At 34.4% G+C, this 25,216-nt stretch overlaps 1 protein-coding gene across 1 annotated transcript in view; it reads left to right on the top strand.

The window, feature by feature from the left end:
• ANKHD1 (ankyrin repeat and KH domain containing 1) overlaps positions 1-25,216 on the top strand; it is a 100,081-nt gene that overhangs the window by 32,673 nt on the left and 42,192 nt on the right. Inside the window, exons 15-21 of the mRNA XM_087930390.1 lie at positions 5,945-6,691; positions 19,333-19,472; positions 19,574-19,685; positions 20,094-20,239; positions 21,191-21,333; positions 23,091-23,304; positions 24,988-25,163. Of these exons, the coding sequence (XP_087786516.1) occupies positions 5,945-6,691; positions 19,333-19,472; positions 19,574-19,685; positions 20,094-20,239; positions 21,191-21,333; positions 23,091-23,304; positions 24,988-25,163 (1,678 nt within the window). The remainder of the gene's footprint in view (positions 1-5,944; positions 6,692-19,332; positions 19,473-19,573; positions 19,686-20,093; positions 20,240-21,190; positions 21,334-23,090; positions 23,305-24,987; positions 25,164-25,216) is intronic.

Raw genomic sequence — 25,216 nt, 5'->3', positions numbered from 1 at the left:
GTGGCAAATAAACCCACTTCTTTGCCTGTTGTCTTGATTCTTTTGCCCAGTGCATCATTTTATATTTGGAAGACAAAAGGCAGGCAAAACAATATGATTTTTGCATTTGGCAGTCTGAAAACTCAACAGCAAAACACCTATATGCACAATCCACTGTAACAATGCACATTTGATTTCGAAATCTGCCTGGGAAGAACAGCCTGTCTCAGAATATTCAAAAATGACATATTATTGCTGAGGTTTTTTCTTATGCCCAAAATCATTTCTAATTTCTGGAATATGATTAAAGATCCTCCATGCGTTTCCATTTCTTCTCCTCAGTTAGTTACAGTATGCAGTCAATTGTTACAGAGATAAAATCTTTGTGTATCATTTTATTCTAAACTTTCAGTTGTTGGAAAAGTTTAAAGAACATAAAACCCAAATGCAGATGTTAGAACATTGGAAAAGACATAAAATTAAATAACCACTTTTGAGTATTTTGTTTTCAGCTTAAAATTGTCAAAATGATTGTTGATTTTTTAAAAAGTAGATCTTCACTTGCAAGCAAGTAAGATTATTGTGTGTCTCTATTAAGATCACAGCAGGTGGCACTGCCTAATTGAGTTTGGCTAATTTTGGGTATAATTTTGGATAAAAGCTAGACTTATATCTGCATTGCACAAAGATGTATTCATTGCTGTCTGTATCTATCCAGATAATTCCCATGTGCTAACTTGTATTAATCCAAATGGATAGAGATCAAGAGAGCATATGGTCCAAGTTCTCAAATCTACTAAACTGAAAGTAATTACGTGCAGTTAGAATGGTTCACTGAAAACTTAGTATACACTACGTCACAATAGTGCTCAAATCATCAAGAAAATAACAGAATAACAGAAGGGATCTTGGAGGTCTTCTGGTCCAACATCTTGCGCAGGCAGGAAACTCTATACCATTTCAGACAAATGGTTGTCCAGTCTCTTCTTAAAAACTTTGAAATGCCTCTAAAATATGTCACAGCAGTTGCTGAGGATCCCAAGATTGAGATCAAGATGCAGGGCAGGTGATAAGCCTTTGACTATCCTGAAGAGTTCTGTTGAACAACAACTAAGAAAGCAGTGGAGGTCACAGAAGAAGCTACCTTTGTGGTCTTTGTTGCCATATGAATGGGTCGATTATATATGCATATATTTGATGAACCATTCGCATTCTAGCTATGTCATCCTTACAGTCCCCATCAGAATTCATCAGAAAACCAGGGAGAAGCCTGGGCTGTCCAGGCCTGATGTGATATTTGCTAACTGGTTGCTTAGTAAGATATCAAAATGCAATTTTTGTATTGAATTGTGGGTTGCAGCTTTTTAATTAGTGCTAATTATTCTTATAATATAAAGATATAGTTATATTATTTTGTAGTATTATTTATACTACAAAAAATAATTTGCTTAGACTACTGATGCGGGGTTTGTGACTATACATTTTTGTTCTCTGAACCGGAATATAGGATAGCAGAATCTTAAACAGAAATATATGATTATAATGCATTTAAAAATAATAATTACCAGTGTTGGAAGCAGGAACTAATAAAATATGTTGATAGACTCAAAATCATTTTTTATTAAATGATTGAAGCATGAGAGGAATTGGCTACTAGGAGCCTTACATTTAATGATTTTTCTGATGTCAACTATGATATAATAAAAATGCTAATCTGTTGTGTAATAGAAATATTTAATATACCTCTAACAGAAAGAAACCCACAGATAATGGAACATTGTATATGTTCCACAGTTCTTAGAAGAATTAATTAATGTTTATGAAGTGAGAGGACCACAAGTTATAAAGTGATTAATAGAATAATAATGTAATAAGATAGAAGATGAAATGAGGATGATGAGAGAAAGGTATATATAAAAAACATGGAAATGTCCCATACGATAAGTTTTCAGTGGAACAAAATAATACATTTTTTAAAAGTTGATCATATTGGCCTATTCCAGATAACTGGATTAGTAATTCAAGGATTTCTGCAACAAATAGCTAGCAAAATTGGTATAGTTACCTATTATATGATTTCATTTTAGATTTCTGCCAGGTGTTGATTGTAGTTTTGGTACAATACTGTATTTGGATTTTGTGCCAGTTATGCAAACCTTCTTTCTGTTTGTTAATTTCTCATGTACTCCTTATCTGTATTGAAGAATTAGATGCTTATTCCATAATTCACTGTATTGATTAGTTTCCTGGGTTAGTCAAAGAATAAAGTTTGAAGTATTTATATATAATTTTAGATGTGAAAAATGTAGTAAAAGCACCTTTTTGTTTTGATTAGTTCAGTATGCTGTATTGTGAATAATTTTTTTTTAAAAAATAGCTCCCTGGTCAATGAGAAGACATTATTACTAAATTATTACTAAAGTTCCACTCTTTCTGTATTAGGTTCCCAGTATTTTTTTATAAGGAAACATCAGGTTTCTCTACAAGAGGTTCTATGGAAGGAAGAAGAATGAAGCTGCACACAATCTGATTTCATTAGTGGGAAATTAGTGTCTTGCAAGTAAGGTTGTTGGAGGGAAAGAAGAGGTCTCATTGCCTTGGCCTTCTCAGTGACACTTTTTCAGCATTCTAAAAGAGAAGACACAAGCTGCATGGGAAGGAAAATTTAATGCATGTGAACCATGTCCTGGAATTTTATTTTATTTTATTTTAGGGAACAAAAATATTTACCCATTTTCAAGTTTCATAAACAAAGGATTAAACTTGAAGTGGTTGTACACTGAATTATTTCTCTAGATAGCATTATTAGATTTTATTGTTATAAACTAGCTTTTTAAAAGGTGAGATGTGAGTGACAGTTATTTCTCATTGAAAATATTTTTCCTTTTTTAACAGGTGGATGCAAAGAATAGTACTATTTTTAGAGATCTTTATTCCTCCTGAGAAGTTAATTTTGCTTCAGTAGATTTTTCTAAAGACTACTGATTGTGAAATAAATGTGCACTTTGTGTTCATAATTTTGACTTGAAATATTCAGTTGGATTAAAAAGTTTGGACAGCCCTTGTTAAATTGTGTTTTGGTTGATCCTTAAATGAACAAAAATGGCACAATATATACATGATAGAAAATGAAATACATTCTTTTGCAAATTTGAATATATGTTTATGCTTTGTGTGCAGTTGTTTGCAGATTCAGGGTAAAGGAGCAGTAAATATGAACTTTGCAGATGTTTTGGCAGCCTTTTAGTTGATTTAGTGCTACTACTTTTAAACTGTTGTAAAGTTATTAGTAAGTTCTCACAAGGTGGTTGACCCATTAGAACAAGGGTGTCAAATTCTTGGCGTCACGTTGTCATCATGTGACGTATCACAACTTTTCCTCCCTTCGCAAAACTGGGGGTGGTGTGGCCAGTGCGTGATGCATCTGGGCCGCGAGTTTGACACTCCTGCATTAGAGAAAACACAGGGGGGGAAAATTCTCTGAACCTTCATCAGCCAAAATCTCCTCTAAGCAAGTGTGAAATGAAAATAAATTCATCCTTGTTGAGACATAGAAGTGATATGGAATTATCAAAGACAAAACCACAATTTGAAAAAAAAACCTCTCTGATAGACATGCCTGAAAATTGTTCAGATTTTCAAAAGAGAACTATAGACATAATTATAAACAAAGTGTGTGTAAAGGTTAGTTAATATTGAAGTTGCTGTCCACAGTGCGGCTTTTATTAGAGAACTGTTACGTGCATGAGAGAATTTTCAGAAGGATACCTTTGCTCCATCCTCATGATAAAAGTCACAATCCAATATTTTCAAAAGAAAATACTGATATTCCTGAGGTATTCATAAAGTGTATGAAACGAAATTGAACTGCTCAGTTGTATACATTTGGAGGAAAAAAAAAGGATGAAGCATGTTGGGTACACTTTGCTAACTTAAACAAGGGGATGTGTCTATTTTGTTTTGAGGATGTGTAACAACCAGTGGCATGGAAAATATTGCTAAGATTGGCTAGAAGTTAATGTCCCACAATCGGGGAAAAAACCTTAAAGTGTAAATTGGTTGTGTATTACTTTAAGATTACTATCTGAAATCAGCCTTGAGGCATTTACAAGAAAAAAAAGGTAAAAGTTTTGGAATAATCTTCACAATCCTGGAACTTGAATATTATTGAAAATCTGTGGGGAAATCTCAAAACATGCAGTATGTTGAAGGAGACTTAAGAATGCTCAGTTTTCTGAGTTAGAAGATTTCTGCAACTGAAGAATGAGAGTAATTCCAAAACCAAGAATAAAAAAGGGGTTTTGGCTGACTACAGGATATGTTTAGAAGCTGTTACTACTGCAAGGTAGTACTCCACTAATCGTTGCTGACTATAGAGGACAGTGCTTATCTCCATTTCAAGGCCATTGAGCCCGCGCTGCCCGAAGATATTTCTGTGTACATGTGGCCAGCATGATGTCATGGAGCACTGTTACCTTCCCACAGAAGGTAGTCCCTAATTATTTACTTGTATTTGCTTGCTGTTGAACTGCTAGTTTGGCAAGAGCTGGACCGAGGACTGCAGTTCACTCCGTCACATGACACTCAGGTCTCAAACCTAGGGCTGCTAGCTTTCCAGCTGACAAGCCCTGCGTCTTAACCATTGAGTCACCTCACCACCCTACTGTTGCAAAAGAGTTTTTTTTTAAAAAAAGAACTGAGTGATAGGCTATCCAAATTATTTAGATTGCTCTAATCACCATTTCCTTTTTGAATCTGTAAACAAATGCACATAAAGATATGTAGTATAGATTTAATATTAGAAACTTCAGCTGTAGTTTACATTGTAGGCAGAGGTCTATATTTCAGTTTATCTCTTTACATTGTCAAAGTCTTAGTGGAAGAAACAGTTAAGAAATTAACAGTGAGAACTGACATATATAAAAATATCCTGATTCAGTGAGGTTCTGTAGTTTGAGAACAAAATTGTTCAGTTTAATTGTGCAGTAAATCAAGTAATAGACTTTCTAAATCAAGAATATTACATAAAAAAGATACATACAAAAGACAACTAGATACTTTCCCCCACATAATAATAGAAAGAACCACAGAAGTATCTAATAGTCTTAATTATATATAATGAGGGTTTTGAGATTGCTTAGTTTGTGATATTTACACTTAAAAAAAAAAAACTCCTGTAAGAACATGGCTAATGGCAAAGTTTCTATTGACTTTGTATAATTAGTATTATTTTTTAATATGAATTGTTCATTTTTTTAGAAACATGGAACTCAGTATCTACACATTGATACAATTTTATATAACCTTGGAGCAGTGAAATCAAATACAATATATATTTGTTTTGTATATCTTGTGTATAATAATATAATTTCTTGAACATGTATAAAGGTCCTCCTAAAATTCTTGGTTTACCCTACAAAATATTTGATTCGTTACTATTTTTAAAATTTTTGGATATTAACCCAAATGTATTCACTTGTGAAAAATATTTAGAATTTGGACTTTTGCACAATAAAGCTCCTATCCTATAATGGCTTGCATTTGCATGGAGGCTGAATTGGCAGTAATTGTTAGATTACTTTTTATTGCATTTATAAACATGCACAATTTTTCCAAAATACTATATTTTTTTGCATTTATTTAGCACATCTCTAAAAAAAAAAAGATGTGTGAGAGTAAATATCTGAGTATTGCAACTGTTTTACAAGTTCTGTTTAAGTTTCCAAGCATAGTAAATGATTTCCTGGTAGCCTATATTTCAGACAGAATCTTCCTTTGAGTGTTAAAATTAAAGCAGGGGTCCATATTTAAGCTCCCGTTCAATGTTTTAATGTTTTTTTCTGTTTCTGAGTAACGGCTTTGATCTATTTTATCTTAAAATGGTTACGTTTGGGTGGGAAGAGGTTGTGGGAGATATGGGTGAACTGCAGCATGGCACTTTTTCAAACATTTTTCGTGTGCTTAGGTACATCCAAGCAGAAGTCAACTTCCCTTCAGGTAGCAGATCAGGAACTACTATCACCTTTTCACCCATACCAGCCTTTGGAATGTATAGTAGAAGAAACTGAAGGCAAGCTCAATGAACTTGGACAGAGAATTAGTGCTATTGAAAAAGCACAGCTTAAATCATTGGAGTTGATTCAAGGTGAACCTTTGAATAAAGATAAAATTGAAGAGCTCAAAAAGAACAGAGAAGAACAAGTACAAAAGAAAAAGAAAATACTGAAGGAGCTGCAAAAGGTGGAAAGGCAGTTGCAGATGAAAACACAGCAGCAATTTACCAAAGAATATTTGGAGACCAAAGGTCAGACAGAGGCTCCCCTTACTCAGCAGCAGCAGTGTCCATATACAGGTGACCTCCCAGAACTGGAAGGAAATGAGGGCCTTCCTGGGGATAACCTTTCAGGGTTGTCACAGGTTGACAGTGTCCTGCATAAAGATGAGCAACAGCAATCTCCTTCATCTCCTGAGCAAACTGAGTTTGCCCCTCTTCAGCCTCTCGCAACACCACAGTGTAACTTTTCAAATAACATAGGTTGTAATGGGACAGATTCTTTTGAACTTCAGAAAGTATTAGGTAATCAGCAAACTATAGGACAGCAGCAACCAATTGCTGGACATGTTCAGGGACTATTAGTTCAAGAACCAGATGGATTAATGGTTGCCTCGCCAGCACAGACGCTTACCGACACTCTTGATGACCTGATAGCAGGTGGGTTGAGAAATGTACCTTTTCTTGAATAAATATGTGTGTTATTAGTTTCTTTTGTTCCCATTATCTTTCGCAAAGTTTTCTAGTTTTCCCTTATTGTTTTTACAGTTTTTATTAGTTTTAATGTTGGCATTCAGTTATATCCAGCTTTTTAGATTGTTTAATCCAAAGCAAAATACTAATGTTTTGCTTTATTGGATTTTTACTATATTGATCCATTTGGGTTTCATTTCTGGTGTAATAACTACTATGGAAATCTTTTCAAGAAAATATGTCAGTTTATAGAATTATGCAAATACATATTTAGTTGATCAGGCAACATTTGTGAGAAGACAGTATTTTGGTGAATCTGATTCTTTGTAGGGGTTCTCTTCATAATCTCTACATAGTGATCTCAAGTTGACATTGTTTGATTCAGAGGAATTTTTAGTTGAATTATATATCAATAGAACTCAATCTGTAATGACTTATTTATTTTATGTAGTTGTAGAATGTCATAAACATGTACTCGGTCATAAGATGCAATAGTTTTGAAAAGTATTAGTCCACTAATTAAAGATAAAGACCAAAGATACTTGGAAGTGAGTGAGGGAATGAGAATAGGTTATATTTGGTAGTAAAACTTGAGCATTATTTACTTACCCATTTTGCACTATTTGCCATAGCTATCCCATCAGGCTAGCACTTCAAATTAGGGTATTTTGACTCATACATACAATAGTCCCTAGAGTTAAATAGACAAGCACAGGGTCTCTCTCTTCCTCCCTCCCTCCCTCCCTCCCCCCCCCCCAAACACAGAGGAACCGGGCTGAATAGATTCAAAATGCCCATCGAATAGCATGTTTTCTCATAGTAATCAACTAACATGAATGTGAAACTCCAAAACAAGAGTAAACCCAATCCAGAAGTGGATATTGCAAGACGTATTGCTTCTGTTACTGATAGTATATAGCTATTTTATCTGGCTAGCAATTGATAGTTTTATTCTCCATAAAATTTATTAATCCTCTTAAAGGATGTGTATAACTTGGTGACATTACTACATATTATGGTATCAAATGGTAGCATATTGTGTGCTATGTAAAGAAAAAAAATCATTTTATTTGTACTAAATCTATGGCCGTTCTTTTTCACTGGATGACTTTAGAAAGAGCTGTTCCCTATTTCTTTGATTGGCAGTAGCTTAATCAGCTGGAAAGTGATGGAAGGTAGGAAGATGGTCTGTTCACCCATTAAGACTGCCCCCAGCTGCTCACTTTCATGCATTAGTAGAGGCACTGTCATCCTTGCTGATGGGTGGGTAATCTAGAAAACTGACCTAAATAAAATGAAAATAGTTGTTTTAGGAGATGGATTAGGATGGCAGTGGATGGGTCAGCTTTTAGCCTCAATTAGTATTTATTTTGGGTTTGTCTTCAAAGTGGCTGATTGATTTCACCTAATGATGGGGTTTATTCTAATCAGTTTTCTTAAACTATTGTATCTGTTAAGTGGTAATTTTCCAGGTTTTTTTAACAATAAGCCACATTCTATATTTGGGAGGTTTTGTAACTGAAAAATGAAATTAAAAAACATTAAACAAATGAATAATTTTGGAAAATGGAAAAAATGCAGGTATTATCATACTGACAGACGGAGGATCCATAATTCCTTACATGAAAATGCTTTCATTGAATTCTGTTCTAAGTTTTTTTTTTCTGAGCAGCACAGTTAGTTCCTTTCTTAATGATGCTGATTGGGACCAGAAATTCTGCCCTTAAGCATCGTTGTAAGAAAAAAAAACCTCCCACATAACTGCGCCACTTAGTGATAGCAGTTCTGGGCAGTCCCAATTGCCATCATTAAGCGAGGATCCAATAATTAGTATATCAAGTCACGATCACATGAGATTAGAAAACCTTACCAGTTTATTGTTAGTGATAAGAAAACCTTAACTCAAAAAAAAAATTTATAAAGAACTTCAAAAGTACTAGTCCCAATGAAACTCTATCTGATAAAACCTGACCATTTATTCCTATTCACTAATTTCTGTCCAATCTCTTGTCGGATTAACAGGTGAATTTGGTTTAGATTATTGGCTTTATCAAAAGCCTTTGTATATCTATCATTACCCCATCCATATCTTGTTGAACCTTTCAGAAGAATAGTAAAGAATATGCCATGATTTAATTTACCAAACTTATGTTGGCTTTTCTTCAATAAGACTTAAATCTTTAAAATATTTTCAGTGGTCTCTTTTTAGTATTATAACATGTTCAATAATTCTAAAAAAATTAACTTTCAGAAAAATTTTAATTGAACTTGGATTAGAAAAACAATTCCATCTGTTGTCATTACTTTTGCATGAACTGTTCCGATTCCGTCCCTCAAAATAATGATTTAGGCAATGGTTTTTATTTCTTTCCAGCAAAAAGAACATAACAATTATCTGTGTTATTTAGTGTTTGCCCCTTTTTATTCCTTTAATATTCAGTAAACTATTCGTTGTTATTATGTGTGGGTTAATCTGGTGGAAAATTAATAATTTATCTCCTCACCAAATATTTAAGAATTATAAAGATAGCATCTAAAAATATAAGCAGTTCCAGGCAAGTTAGTTTAAAAAAAACAAAACAAAACTGAGATGTTCAAGTCCTATAAATTCAATATTTCTAGATATCAAGAAAGTCTTTTAGGTATCACTCCAAGGACTCCAATAATTAGTATACCGATTTTTATCCCACATACATTCAACTACGACCTGAAAGTCCTGATATTTTTTAATTTTTTTCCAGTCATTTTTCCTTGCTCCTAGCATCACAACACCAGTGAACCAGATAAGAAGACCTTAACCGAATAATAGTAATTATTATTTGCTCACAAGAATGTGAGGTCACAGTTGCCAGTAGTTTGCATTGTCCTTCATACCCATCACATTCTTTCCAAGAACTTAGGATGTTGTAATGTAGTGGTATAGTATATATGTGGATCCAAGCAGTGTCAGCTTTTATAATTGATGGGGAAATTTTGTCAATGTGCAGATTATCCAAGTGCCATCCAATAGTTTTTGCTGTGGTACCCAGTGTGCTGATAATCACTGGGACTATCAAGGCTGGTTTATCCGTAATCTTTCAACTTCAGTTCTCAGATCTTAATACTTTGTGATCTTTTCCAATTCTATTCTGCTATCCCCTGGTATTGCCATATCAATTATCCTTAATAATTCCTTTTCAGTCATAAGCATACCTGGTGTTTTATGAGTTAAGACTATCAGTCTGTATTTAGAAAGTTCACAATATCTAAATCACATTTTCAACTGTATGTTTCCACCAATTTTCATTAAGGGGACATAAAATTTTTTACAGGTATTCCAGTGAATCATTTTGATGACCGTGTTACACTTGTTTATAATCAGTTTGTGAAATCATTTTATAAGAGTTGAGCATATGATCTAATATTCTTCTCTTTCTTCTGCACAATTTGCACATGGTTTTTCAATTCTGACTTTGCATTAGTTTGAAACTTTGCTTGTGAGCGCCTAAAATCAAACCTTCAGTTTATTTTTTAATGTTATAGTTATAAACCATTGCCAGGTTTTATATTTATCTACTTTCCACTCATTTTTTTGTAGAAATTGGTTATGTATAGTAGTGTGTTTTCTTGCCAACATTCTTTTTGTGGGTTTTTATTACATTATGCAATATTCATTTTTATTTCTTCTGCATTTAGTAAATTCCAATTTTTAACTTGCATTAGTGGCTTTTTTAAATAATCCTGGCTTTTTTTCATAATGTACACTACTTCAATGCTCTTTTTACCTGTGCCTTATTTATTTATTTATTTGTTTGTTTGTTTGTTTATTTATTTAAAAATGTATTGACCTTAATATTCTTGTGGTATTGACCTTAAATATTTTATTTATTGCATTCCTTATTAGCTGGTTCCTGCATTTCTTCTGAAAATTTTCTATTTTATGAAAGTAGACTTTCATTTTTATAACATTCTTGAGTTGGGCTTATTAATCCTAATGATTTGTAGAGTTTTTCTCACTTAAGCTATACATTATTGCTAAGTTATTACTGTGGATTTGAGTAACTTTCATTGTTGAGATTTTTATCCCTTGGATTTTTAGGTTCTGTTCTGTTACTAGTAGTCTTTGAGTTACAACCATAATTGAGCCTACTCATTATGGTTGTAAGTTATAATAATCATAAAATGGGTCAGTCATATGACCAACCCAATTTAATGTTTTTTTGCGGCAGTTGTTAAATAAGCATTGCAATCTTAAGTGCAAACACTGCATTCATTAAGTGAACTCAGTATTTGAAAACCAGAACTACCAGTTTTCTGCAAAACTGTAATAAAATGCAGTCATGTGACCACAAGACCTTGCAAATGACCATGAATGTGGCCATGTTGCTGAGCACCTGAAGTACAGTCACATGACAGGGGAACTGTCGGAACTTCAGATCCAGATCATAAATCCCCATTTTCAGGTAAATCACTAAGCAATTGATCAAAAGTTGATGAAAGATTAAATTCAGAATCACTGCTCTTGTCAGTTTGCTGACTAACCTTTCTAGCACAAAACCATTTTGAATATCATGAAGTTTGGGGAAGAGATTTTATCTTGTCATTGTAAATGGAATGTGTGCCTAGTGTACCCATATGAAAGTCAGCATGGTTCCTCATAGTCCAGTATACTCTTCATTCTTCTTGATAAATTGGGGGACTCTTTGAGGAATCGGGGCTGTTGGTCTCAAGTCTTGACCATTAAAACAGTGTTCTCATCAGTAAGTAGGATTATCACAGCCTCTTGTCCAAGGCCTCAAAACATGTTTTAAGTTTTCGCGGGTACTTACATGTATGGTATTCAGCTTTGTTTGGGTATTTTCCCACGTCATTATAGTTGTGCTTTTAACGTTGTAGCAACGTTTCGGCAGAATCTCATCTGCCATCATCAGGCTTCAGGTGGGAAAATCGGGTGGGAAAATACCCAAAGCTGAATACCGTACATACGTACATACATACATACATACATACATACATACATACGATAACCCTCTTCCCTACAGACAAGAATAATTTCAGTAATTTAACACCACCTCCAATATTTCAATAAAAAAATAAGTCTCATTCATTGTCAATAATGACATTCTAAAAACTAGTCCTAATCACCAAAAGTCTTTTAAGAGCTCCCAGAAATAGTACTGTATATATTTTAACCCTAATAAAATAAATCCAATTTATCATGTTATTTAAGAAATAAAAGAAATATTTTCCCATTTATAAACAAAATTTTAAAGCCTTGTCATTCAGTCCTGGTCAAAAGAAATTTCAATAGCTATGAGACAACGTAACATATTAACCAAGATAGAATGACTCAAATTCTTTGCTTACTTTTTTGTTCTTTTTCCCATCATATAGTGTCCCCCAATCATTTTTATCATTTTCTCTTTTTACTCCTCTCCAAAACATATTATTTACAAAACACATCCTTCCCGCTTCTCTGTTCTATTATTGATGTGTCCCCTTTAATTCTATCCCATTTATTAAGACATCTGCTTGTTTTATTTGTTGTGCCATCTTTTCCCACATCAATCTTATATTCCAGTATTTTAAAATCCATTTTCAGATTCACAGAATCTTTTTCCATTTCACTTTTATAATCTGGCATTTTTAAAAAATCCAAATCCATATTCAAATAAGCTTCACCTCTGTTGTTTTTCTATATCCTCTGCTACAGTATCAGACTGTATCAGTAATTTTGTGAGTACATTCTTCCCAGACTTAATTCTTCTGTAGTCAGATAGTATAGTATGGTTTATTTTCCTTCAATTGTAATTCTTAGTGCTCTCTGATTCCCTCTAATCAACCTTCAAGGTCCTCTTTCATCAACTGTTTATCATCCAATCAGCAAAATTTTCCCACAGGAAGATTTCTTAAAATTAATTTCAAAATGAAGGCAAATATACACATACTAGTGTAATGTTGCAGGATCCAGTCTGAGTCGATCACCGGAATGAGGACCATTTTAATTTCAAAATCTTCAGATATTCCTTAAAAAGTGTTAAAACTCCCACAGGGTCTATCAAGTCCATTTAGCCTCAGAATCAACATTGTAACCCTCCTTTTTGCTGTTTTCCAAAAGTTTTTTTTCCCTTTTTAATCCTTAAACCTACATAAAACTTATTTCTTCTAAGATAGGAGATTCTCCCAGTACAATAAACCTTGCCCTTCCAAAAGTTCTAAACATCTAGAAAAAACACAAGCAGCGCCCTAAAGTAGTTAAAGGGGGGGGGGAGGGGGAGAGGTGAACCCAATGTCTCTTTAAAGGTGCTGAACTGCAGCTTAGGCAATGATTTTCCCTCAGTTCTCAGAGATGTCAAATATCTGGAGATCACTATTTGCAGTCTCTTGGCATGGGTGATTCCTTGTTGTCTTCTCAATTCAGAGAGGAGTTTCAAGGTTCACCAGTTCCTCATTTGCTATTGTTGGCTACGTGAAAGTGGAATCATGTTCCAAATGAGGAGCTCCCCCTTTATGAAGCATACCATTGATGCAGAAATACGTTCATGCCCCAAAATACATTTCTTATAAGATGTCATATTCCAATTTTTCATAATGAAGTCCTCCTTCCATGGAACTGTAATATTCTGTAAAAATGTCTCTAGATTGTCTTTGTTAAGGACAAGAACATTTTCATAATACCCAAGATTCTGGATAGTATGCAAAATAGGTCTTAGGTCAATGCTTGCTTTTATACTACCTTTTGCTTATAGTATTCATATAGTAAGGCAAATTATATGCTATGGGAAAGCATGGTAAATGGGCCGATTTTAAAGTATAAGGGAATATTAAGGGCAAAATGAGTCTTATAGGGCTTGAAGTATACAATTTGCTCATTTAAAATCTCCAACCTATAGTTGAGCCAACTTTGAGTTCTACCCATTTTGGGAGTGTGGCCCTTAATATGCTCCATAAACTATCAAACTGATGAAAGTAGGTCACTCTGGTTTATGAAATAAGAAAAATGACTCCCATCACATCAGCCCCGATTAGTGATTCACATAAGGCTATTCAGTCATTTTCTCCTTTTTTTCTTTAATTATACTAGAAAGCAATAAAAGTGTACATATCAAACTTTCTCACTGAATATAGCCACCTTCTTTGTGGTCTCTGCATGTAAAATATTTATAATGGTGCAGGGCCTTTATTACAGCTACAGATTATTTTCAACAGGAAGGACATTGCTAGAAATCTTTTATGTGCTGCATGGAATTTTACTGTGATAAAATTAAAAGTTTTACTGGTAGTCCTCGACTTATGACCATCGCAGAGCCTGGCCATTAGATTTGTACGGTGTGATGGTCAGTTAATGTGACCATCTCACTTAGTAACCACATTCCCTGCTCCCAATTGCAATATTCAGATTTTCTAAATGCTGAATATGGCTGCCAAGTACAACTCCGTAACTTTTTCTTTCAATACTTCTAATCTGGGAGTATTGAAATAAAAAGTTATCTCCATATGTCAGATAGTTGAGTCAGTACAGATATTGTTATAAGAGCCTTATATTAACAGCTGAATAGATAGATTCAAGAACAGTTTTCTGAATAGAAATTATTTTTTATTTAGGCAGTCCATTTTCTTGAAGAACTTACTATTTAATAGCAAATTTATTTTTATATCTAATATTTACTGGTTTCATGTTAGTGTCAATTTGGGAAGCCAGTATTAAATTATCGAACATAATTCTGCTTTATCCCTGGTTCTTAATTTTACAAAATGTGTGTTTGATACCATTCCCTTCCTTCAAATCTCTTGTCAGACTTCAGTTTGAGGGACTACCTACATAAGATTGATTGCAGCCACCTATATTCATTAATGGAGAATATGAGGGAAATAATTCCACAAGAAATGGCTGCAGATTGCCCATTTCCCGAAGAAGTGCAGTGAAAGAAAATAAAAAGAGATGATGCAATGAAACCATGTTATTAGGAAACAGATGTAACATAACCTATATGCATTCGCATTATTTGAACAAGATGAGTTGAGAAGAATTCATAAGACACTAGATTAAGGAAAATAGCACGGAAAGCTTTAGTGGAATGTAAGTAAGTGTCCAACAACCTTTTGTGACTCAATTTTGTGATGGGTAAATATCATTGATCTTAATTCTCTTTTAGTAGTTTTTTATTCAAAACTTTGTTAAAATAGCTCAATTTCTTAACTTTTTAAAGAAACATGTGTATTTAAATTTTAAAATAACTTGATTTAGAGATTTCAGTTTTAAAACGTTTGTATACATTTTGAAATCAAATGTGTGTGATCCTCTAAACTAATTGAACTCTTTAGGTTCAGCAGCATAAAACTCAAATAGGTATCAGTTACACATTGAAGTTTGTCCTGTTACTACTGTTGTCAGCCAATATTATGAACCTTATTTGAATATTTGTATATGCATTAGAAACAAAAAATATATAGACACCCTGTTATACTTTTATAACAAATCAGGTATGCTGTAACAGCAAATTTAATAAATAACATTTTGCCACAAATTAATTGGGTTCAGTCATATGTGTTGTAAACAGAGGTTTATCATTTAGCATTTTATATAAACTAAGTTATTATGCTTTAGTTCAGTAAGCTGTTATAAAACAAGCTGTGGTATAAAATAATGTGGAAGATGTTAACCTGTAGCTTTTCACATTATACAAGAAAAACTTGGTTTGTCAGTGGTAGAAAAAAAAATCAGGGTTCTGGTAACATTTTTTTCCAAGTAACAAATGAATATCTTTAATAAAATTTATTGGAAAAAGTGCTATCAGACTCCTGATTTTCTGCACTAACTGCATGACTTGGGTCATGAACTCTGTCTTAGCCAAGCTCACCTCATATAGTTGTTATGGGGAAAGTAGAAGGCAGGAATATTAGGTATGATTGCCACCTTGAGATGTATAAAAAACACTGGAAAATAATAAAGATAGCATATCTTGTATAGGAACTGCCCCTTTTAGTGAACATTCACAGATATGGTGATTAAAAGGTAATTTTGCGACCAATCCTCGTATTTACAACTTTTGCATGTTATAAACTGAAGGTCATAAGTAAAGTTGCAGTTTCATGTAGCAACTGCTTCATTTAATAGCTGAATTGCTAGTCCAAATTGTGGCTTCTAAGCAACTACCACTTGTAAAGAATCAGAATTAATAACACCTTTTAATAATAGTTATCTCTTTTAACTAGCCAAAATTGATCTTCCTTCTGTTAATTTAAGAATATAATGCTTTTAATCAGTGATTAAAGAAAAACATGGCTTTGGCTTCTTAAAAAGATTTGCTCTTGATCTCTATTTTAATACATTTTTAATGTTGACTTGGATACAAGATTATCTATAAAATCTTTAATCGATAGTTTATAGTTGAATTGCACTGACATTTATTGCTTTTTTCCTCATGCATTCCACCATATTCCAATTGAGTTTTAATTGTACAGAATTTTGGGTCATATTTTGAAAAAATATTTTCACAACTTTTGGGAGGAAGCAATGGATAAGCAATTAACACTTTGCTTTATCATGATTATTATTATATTAAGTTAAAATAATTCAGGATAATAATTTCATCAAATTCAAATCCAAAAATGTGAATTATAAAAATGTCTGCTTTAATGAACGTTATTTAAGAAATGAAGAAAATGCTTTGTGAGGAAATCTGCTGTGGATTTATAACAATTTGGATCTAAGCAGAACTTTTTGATGTAGTCCTTGAATTACGACTGTCCCTGTTATGACCTAGGCCATCTAGTAGATGCTGGCTTCAATAAAGTTCTTGATTGAGCTACTATCCCAGGACAAATTGGCCCTACAGCAGCCAGTAAAACTCTACCCTAGACTTTCCTGAAGGCAGCCACCCACAGTCAATGCAACAGTCCCACAAACTAAAGCCAATAGTCAGTCACCAGAGCTGATTCACAAAGCAAGGAAGAAATCCGTAGTGTAAAAACAAGATTCAAAGTCCACAAGGAAGGTCTAAGTCCACAAGGCAGAAACATGATCTGGAGCATAATTTACAAAGGCTGGGGAAGCAAAACAATTGTTCCTGACAAAGACATCCTCCCCCAGACTCAATAAATCATCTCAAGGCAGGTGTTCTTGTGAGGAGGGGTGGCGCAGCCTCCTTGCTAGCTGCCTTGCAGACCTATGAGCTGCTCTCCATGCCCTTGGATCCAGGGATGGGGAGCTTTTCCTCATCAGAGGGAATCTGCTGCCTCTCATCACCACTGCCTGCCTATAGCTGATCCTCTCCTGCATTTGTGAGGGCAAGCAGCTCCCTGTTTAGTCGATTGCCTTCCCTAAAGCCGGAGGAGCCTTGGACAGCATCGTCCTCAGTTCTTGGACTCTCCAGACATTCCAGGGAAGACATGCCATCCCCAACAGATGGTCCGGCTTCCAATTCTTCCTCCTCTGTACCTGGATCGAATGGGGTCATGATAGTTTGCTTAACAATGGTTCAAATTTACAACAACCTTGGAAAAAATTATTTATGACCCATCCTTGACGTTATGACTGTTGCACTACCCCCACAGTCATGCAATTGCAATTTGAGTGCTTGATAGCTGGCTTGCATTTATGATAATTGCAGCATCCCAATTGTAGTTATAAGTTGAGGACCACCTGTAGGTATTTTAAATAGTGTCAGGTAGGCGATGAAACTTCATGGACCTGAGCAGCTTGAATTGGCAGGCCAGGTGGCAAAGTGAGACTTCCATGGCTGGCTGTGGCTTTGCACCACACTGTAGCACCATGCAACTCATATGAGGCCTGTCAGATCTGCCCTGACTTGGTTCTTTAGGCAAGAAAGACTCTTCACTCCATTTGTAGTGAATGGTATTCTTTACTAAAAGCCAAGCGGTTTATAGTAGAGCAAACTCAGAACTGAAGTTCATGCACCAAGCTTTCCCGGTTAACTTTCTCTGTCTACTTCCTCTCCAGTTTTTCCCCCTTGCTGGTCCCTTTTTGTTCAATTATATTTGAATAAATTGTTTCAGGAGCTGTCTCTTCAACAGCAGGCTGGTTGGTGAACCATTGCATTCCACATTTCAGTTTTTAATAATTCCTGAAAGCATGCATTTTAGATGAAAAGTGTTTGGAAGTGCCAATGCTATGACAGAGAAACAGTGTCTAAGAGCTTATTCCACAAAAGTAGGTAATTATTAGAAGATTTTCCTTTGGAACTTCATAGCAGGCAGGTCAAAATTGGATGAAAGGCGAACCTGGAGATATCTCAGCAACAAGCAGGACTTGAACAGTCAAAAAGAAAACTTTGAATTTTACAAGAAAACTAATATGTAGCTGGGATATAGCACACTGATGTCACATGATCATAATACCAAGTACTACCTACAGATGTACTGCTGCATATGTAACAGCCATCTAAATGGATGGTGGTGAGAGCATGAGACACTTTAGCAAGATCATTTCATTGTATATAAGATTGCAAAGGGCAGTAGCCTTAACCTGCCTATCTAGTTGGGAGTCCAGGAAAACTCTTAATTTAAAAATTAAATTACATTAAATGTAAAATTAAAAAAGACCTGCTTCAGGGGCATTGTCACACCAATAATAGACAAAACTGGTGAATGAAATAGTAATTTCATCTTACTTGGGTTTAGCCTGTTTAGGACCCATTCAAACTTCATAGAGTCCAGAAACTGGATCAAGGTCTTGACATCATCTCTATTACTGCCTGGGATAGCAGTGTATAATTGGATATCATCAACATAGCTATACCACATAAATCATTAGAGAACCTCTAATAACCAATTGACCAGTCTAAACAAGGTAGTTGGGTGATAACCTATCAGTGCAATGAGGGAAGATAGTTTGGCTTCTCCTTCCTTACCACCACAGACTAAGCTCATACTTTAGCTTGTACCATGCTCGCTCCTGGATTCATGTTCCCTTAGCAATAATCTTAGGTGTGGCTTTCTACTGCTTTATTTTTGGGAAGACTTCAGTAAACCAAACATTTGCAAATTGCTATTTCTGGAATAAAGCTCCTGTTTATAAGTAGGATACTTTTTATTTCTATTCCCCCTCCCCAGTTGCATCTGATAAAGGATTTGAAACCCGGAAAGATAGATTTGTAAGAGGGAGAGATCATTACTTTCGCCAAACCTGGTTTTAGTAATACTAAATTTAATGTAAATGCAAAGCATAAGCAAGTCATGATGATGAGAGGTCTTACTGGAAACACACCTGGCATTTACTATCAATAGCCTGATTTTGTATTATTTGTAGTAAGTGAGCCAGGAGTTGGGAAATAAAATAAGTGGATGGCAGTGTTGTGTATATATAAAATATATTCTTTTATCTGTTTGAAATGTTGACAAGATAGTTTCAAAGTCACTAAGTATAAACAGGCATGGTCCAGATTTTTCTTACATCATTCAGACATTTTAGGATTTGTGTGACTTTTTAATTTGGACATTTGATTTAGTGTATTAAATTAAGATTCCTTCTTACACATTTCAGGAACAAGAGTATGGTTTTATATTTTCTTTAACATGATTCATGAATGAAACAGCAAAACATGCCAGTCTCTTGGAAGGATGCTCTTCATGCAAGAGATATTGAGCATGTTATTTTTCCTTCCCAGCTGTCAATAGCAGAGTGCCTACCGGCTCCAATTCTTCACATGTCATGGATTCGGCTACACCTGAGTCCTGTTCACAAACGCTCAATATGACTTCTCAGTCTGTGCTTCCTACATACCCTTCTGTTGATATTGATGCCCATGTGAGTAATGTTGATTAGTTATATCTTTTGAAAGCTATTTTGGTTAAATGATGCAATAACACAATTTAATAAAATTGAAATATATTTTTTCCAATCTTAAGACGGAGAGTAATCATGATACTGCGCTGACGCTTGCATGTGCTGGTGGGCATGAAGAACTTGTCTCTGTGTTGATAGCACGAGGTGCCAGTATAGAACATAGAGACAAAAAGGGTAAGCTATTAAAGTGCTGCTGTTTCTCATTGCTTTTATTTGGAAATTATGCATATCCAGTCAAGCATCCCATTGGTTTTTCATAACTTTCTGATGATTCAAAACATTTCTGTTTTTTCTTACCTGATGATAAGTATTTGGGCAGCAAATCTTTTTTTCTATATGTGATTTCAAGGATTAATTAAACGAAGGGTTAGGGTTTCAAAAACCACAGTGCTTCTGTTTCTCCCAAATGTTTGATCACAAACTCAGAACTTTTACTTCAGTTACGCAGGTACATGGTGATCTTCATTGCTACTCGCTATTGTGAATTACCGATTTTGAAACACTCTGGTTTTACTGTCAGCATAACTTAACTTTGATTCTTGTTTTCCAAATGGCTTCTAATAATAGAATCATTTCTGTTAGGGTTTACACCACTAATTTTAGCTGCAACTGCTGGACATGTTGGTGTTGTAGAAATACTTCTAGATAAAGGTGGAGACATAGAAGCCCAGTCTGAGCGTACTAAGGACACACCACTTTCATTAGCGTGCTCTGGTGGCCGTCAAGAAGTAAGTGCTAACATTTTTTTAAAAACTTTACATATGTTACTGTTTAACTACTATAGTCATAGGTTGAAAGAACAGGATCTAGCATCCTAATATGTCTCCTCATTTGGTACAATTTTTACTGCATATTATAGTTATTGCATTTCATAGATTATGAAAGCATGTATTGATTCTAAATAGTGTTTATTAAATTATTTTCATTTAATTAACATTTGGGATGGATGAACAATCTGAAATTTCATGAAGGAAGTCAATGAGCTGAAGAGGTTGGGGACTCTTTTAAGGAATAGCAAATGGCATTCTGGTTATTTAATGCTTTGTAATAAGTTATGGTCTCTTTGGAGCCATTTTATGATTTTGCAATCCCTCCCTTGCTGCCATATTGCAAGATTACAACAGTGAGTTCTCGAAATTTCAGATCTCCCCACCAATCCAAAAAGATTGAGAAACTTCACATAATTCTGAAATTACATGGAATGTATGAGCATTGTACATTCCATATAATTTCTCAGATTAGTTCATTCTATAATCATGTAAATGTAATTTTTTATTCATAGAATTGAAATTCAGTAAGGCAGTAATATGAAAAATGAAGATTTGACCTTAATCTGTTTGTTTGTTTGTATCCTGCCTTTATTATTGTTACAAATAATTCGAGGTGGGAAACAAACCCAGCACACCTTCCTCCTCCTATTTTCCCCACAACAAATCTGTGAGGTGGATTGGGCTGAGAGAGTGTGTCTGGCCCAGTCACCCAACTGGCTTTCATGGCTTAAGTCAGGACATTAACTTACTATTTAATTTTATATCTACATCATAATTTTTCTATGACTTTTCCATGCTTTTGTTATGCTCTGTAGCTGTTCGTTGCCAGATTTAAAACTCAATATTTATCCTGAGCATATTGGTGCTATTGTCAACTTCTGATAGTGTTAATAATATTCCATATTTCAGGTGGTAGATCTTCTCCTAGCACGAGGAGCAAACAAAGAACACAGAAATGTGTCTGATTATACTCCTCTAAGTCTTGCTGCATCTGGTGGATATGTTAACATTATTAAGATACTACTCAATGCTGGAGCAGAAATTAATTCAAGGTAATTGGTTTAGAAAGATTTTGAGTTCTCTGATGAATATAACATGAAGTAGGATTGAATTCCACAGATTTGTTGGTTTTATTCATTCACAACAAACTTTGTGATCAGTAGTGAGCCTTTTTTAAATAGTAATTTTATTTTTTTAAATTACAATTACAGTAATAGAATATTAGTGTAAACTACAAAAAGAAGAGTATGAAATAATAGAAGTTGAGAAAAAGAAAAATATAATGAAAATATATGAAAAAAATGAGTTTTCCCTTTATCACAAGTATAAACCATTTTAATAACTTAAATGCCTTCTCTGAAAATAGAACAAATGATCTCTTCTTCCCATATACCATCTCTTCTCTATAAACAAATCCACAAATCCTTCCATTTTAGTCCTAGTGTCAGCAAAAGTCTATTAGGAATTACCAGATATGATAACTTACTTATTTTAACCTTAATCAAATGAACCAATTTTATATTCCTTCCTTTTGCTTCTAATGATTCAAATAATGTCCCAGAACTTCTTCTCACAAAATTCTTTGAAGTTTTAACAAGCCTCTTTTGTACAGCCAATACAGGAAAAATTATCCAGGTCATTCTCTTGGTTTATTTGTATATCCTTTTCAATTATTAAGACACCAGCCAGTTGCTTTTGTATGTCCAGTGCAACATCTTTTTCCATATGATTCTTGAAGCCTGCCATTTTCAAATCTACTTTCAAATCGATCTCAGTCTTGCCAGATAAAACTTGTTCTTTTTCCATAAATAACTTTTTAATGCAGACTAGAAGCAGACACTCTTAAAATTAATTTGAGTCCATTGTTCAAAAATATTCTTTAAAATGTTCAACATTAAAATGTTTTGCTTCATTCTGTATTGATAAGTTGCATTTGAATGTTGTCCTTTAATTGTAATCATTAGATTCTTCCACTTTCTATTAGTGACTAATTTTTTTAAAGCATTAGTGTTTTTTCAAAAAAGAGTTCAAACAATTTTTCCCTTCATAGGAAGGATTCTTCATAATTAATCACAGTTTCTTATTTCAAATTTATCTTTAGTCCATTCATAACCTTATGAAATCAAATTTTAATCACCCTTTTTCTATTTATTCTTTTTTTTAAAATCCTTAGATTTACAGTTAAAACTTGTGTAACTAAGAATGGAAGAATATTTATCCACTGCTGTAAAACCTATTGATCGAAAGGTTCCAATTAGGAACCTTTCGATCAATAGGTTAACAATTTCCCAAAGTGATTAGAACAGAAAGTTTGTGAACCCAGTGTCCTTCCCAAAACACAGATTTCAGTTTAAGCAATATTGTAGTCTTTTCACAAGGAGCCAACTGCCTGAGTACCTCTGGGTGTTCTCTCCTTGTTCAAAGAGGTATTTTTGAAGAACCACTGCTACAGTTACTGGCTCTTCATTCAACTGTTACCCTTGACTCCACTTTCCATGGAGCCCTCTTCAGTTGCTATTGTGATTTGTAGATATGCTGTGCCAAGATTTACAGAATTCCATCCAGCACTTGTATGTGTTGCTAGTATTCTTAGCATATTTTAAGTACTTTTTGGTCTTTACATCTATTCCTTTATATTTTAAAATCTAGATGATTTTTATATAGTGCACTTTCCAGCAGTGAAATGAGGATGTATTTTATTACACAACAGTCAGCTTCTCGTAAAATAATTGTACTCAAGAAATATTTTCTTCTACATTTGTCTATATTATATCATTGTTATATTTGTATTTATTGTTTTCTGTTTTAGGACTGGGAGTAAATTAGGCATTTCTCCTCTGATGCTGGCAGCTATGAATGGTCATGTTCCTGCAGTAAAACTATTGCTTGATATGGGTTCTGATATTAATGCCCAGATTGAAACCAATCGGAATACCGCACTTACTTTAGCCTGCTTCCAGGGCAGAGCAGAGGTAGTCAGTCTGCTTTTGGACAGAAAAGCCAATGTTGAACATAGGGCAAAGGTAAGTAATCAATAGATTACTTTCTCAATTGAAGTTTGGTGAACATGATCTTATAAGAAAAATTAAAATTGGGGATTGTCTAAAGGAATTTGCTAGTCATTTTACCTGAGAGGTTCACTTATGTGACCTTAGGGACATGGAGTGATTTAGACTGGGCGGAAGGCCCATAGGCAGTTTACAAGATAAAACCAATAATATAAAATATTAAAGCAATAAATATTAAAATTAAAATTACCCAAAAGGTAGCTAGGAAAAGAACCAATATATAACAGGGTGAAGGTGGAGTCTTTTCTTAATCTACTAACCACCTACAGTATGGCATGCCCTTTCCCCCATAAGGACTCAGGCCAATTGGTTGAGCCAGGTTTAAAGCCCTTCCAGAAGGCCCAGGGGCTGGGGGTAGATTTCACTGTATACTGCACAATACCAATTGGGTTCAGCAGCAGGCCCGACAATGCACAATATATACATTTTTCATAGTCATCCTTTTATCGATAAAATGGGTGGCATACAAATCTAATCCATACATACTTTGTCCTCTAGCAATATTCATGCACACTTACGGAAGGAGATTGTGCACTTTTAGAAGCAAACATTATTTGGAAATGCTAGAGAACATAATCAAACAATGCCCAGAGCTTCGCACTAGTTGAGTAGCAAATGGTTTTCATATTCAATTTACCCACTGATTCAAGATCCCAGGGGACTTTCTTCTAGGAGATAACATTCGGGTTAAGGTCCAGTATTAAATAAAAGGCTGATAATTACATAATTTTGCTTTTAGTTGGAAAGGTCTATCAAGGTTCTGGCATTTTCAGTAGACTTGGGAATATTGTCCAGGTATATACTGAAGAGAGGGATTTCCCCTAATTTGCTGTGTAGAGGCTTTGTTTGGAAGAATGATTTTTCTGTTCTGTGTTGTAGATATTCCAAAACAAAAATAATATAGGTAACAGATAGAAAGTATTGTATATTATGAAAGAGACCAAATTGTAGAGAAGGAAAAGCCTCAAATTATAAACAAAATCATGCATGCTCAGCAAATAAATTATTTAAAAAGTCTAAACTGTCCAGGTGCAAATAGTTTGGTTGTAAAAAAAACCCAGCAATTTTGATAATAAAATCTATTTGTGCAAAGTTATGCTGCAGAGATATCAGACAATCTATACCAGGGATGTCAAACTGGCAGCCTGTGGGCTGCATGCATCATATGCAGGCCACGCCCACCCCACCTTCATAATGGTAAAAAAACATCAAGTTTGACACCTGTGATCTGTATAATGTATTGATTCTCATGTTGGCCCTATCTGTTTCTATGGTCTCTTCTGAATTAAGAACCACATTTGTAGAATTTTTCAGTCTTGAATTTTGAAAAGAAATTAAATGCCATGAGAAGTCCCAATTCGGTGTTGTATCGTGTCATTACATTAACAGGAGTTGTGAATATGGAATTGGGTGGAGTGTGAAGTATTTAAACTGGGCTTCAAACAGATCTTCAAATTTGAGTTCATATGATTCAGATGTCTGAGTAGTGAAAAGTCATCATTTTTTCTCCATTAAATATTTGCATGTGATACTCTTTTAATGTTGATTGGACTCAAGTGGCTTTGGACTTGGAAGTTAAAAGGGTTAGTAGTAATTTATTCATATAGGTTTGAATTTCAAGCACGTTATTTTAAACAGACTGGACTCACACCTCTTATGGAAGCTGCATCAGGAGGTTATGCAGAAGTTGGAAGAGTTCTTCTTGATAAAGGAGCAGATGTCAATGCTCCTCCTGTGCCTTCTTCAAGAGACACTGCTTTAACTATTGCTGCAGATAAAGGCCACTACAAGTTTTGTGAGCTCCTGATTAATCGGTATAGTATTTTCTGTTATATTAGAATTACATAATTTGAGCTACATGCACTTT

Source organism: Pseudonaja textilis, chromosome 3 (assembly GCF_049901715.1).
Source record: "Pseudonaja textilis isolate UNSWEBS1 chromosome 3, rPseTex1.2, whole genome shotgun sequence".
Taxonomy (NCBI): domain Eukaryota; kingdom Metazoa; phylum Chordata; class Lepidosauria; order Squamata; family Elapidae; genus Pseudonaja; species Pseudonaja textilis.
This window is presented reverse-complemented; position numbering and strand designations above follow the sequence as displayed.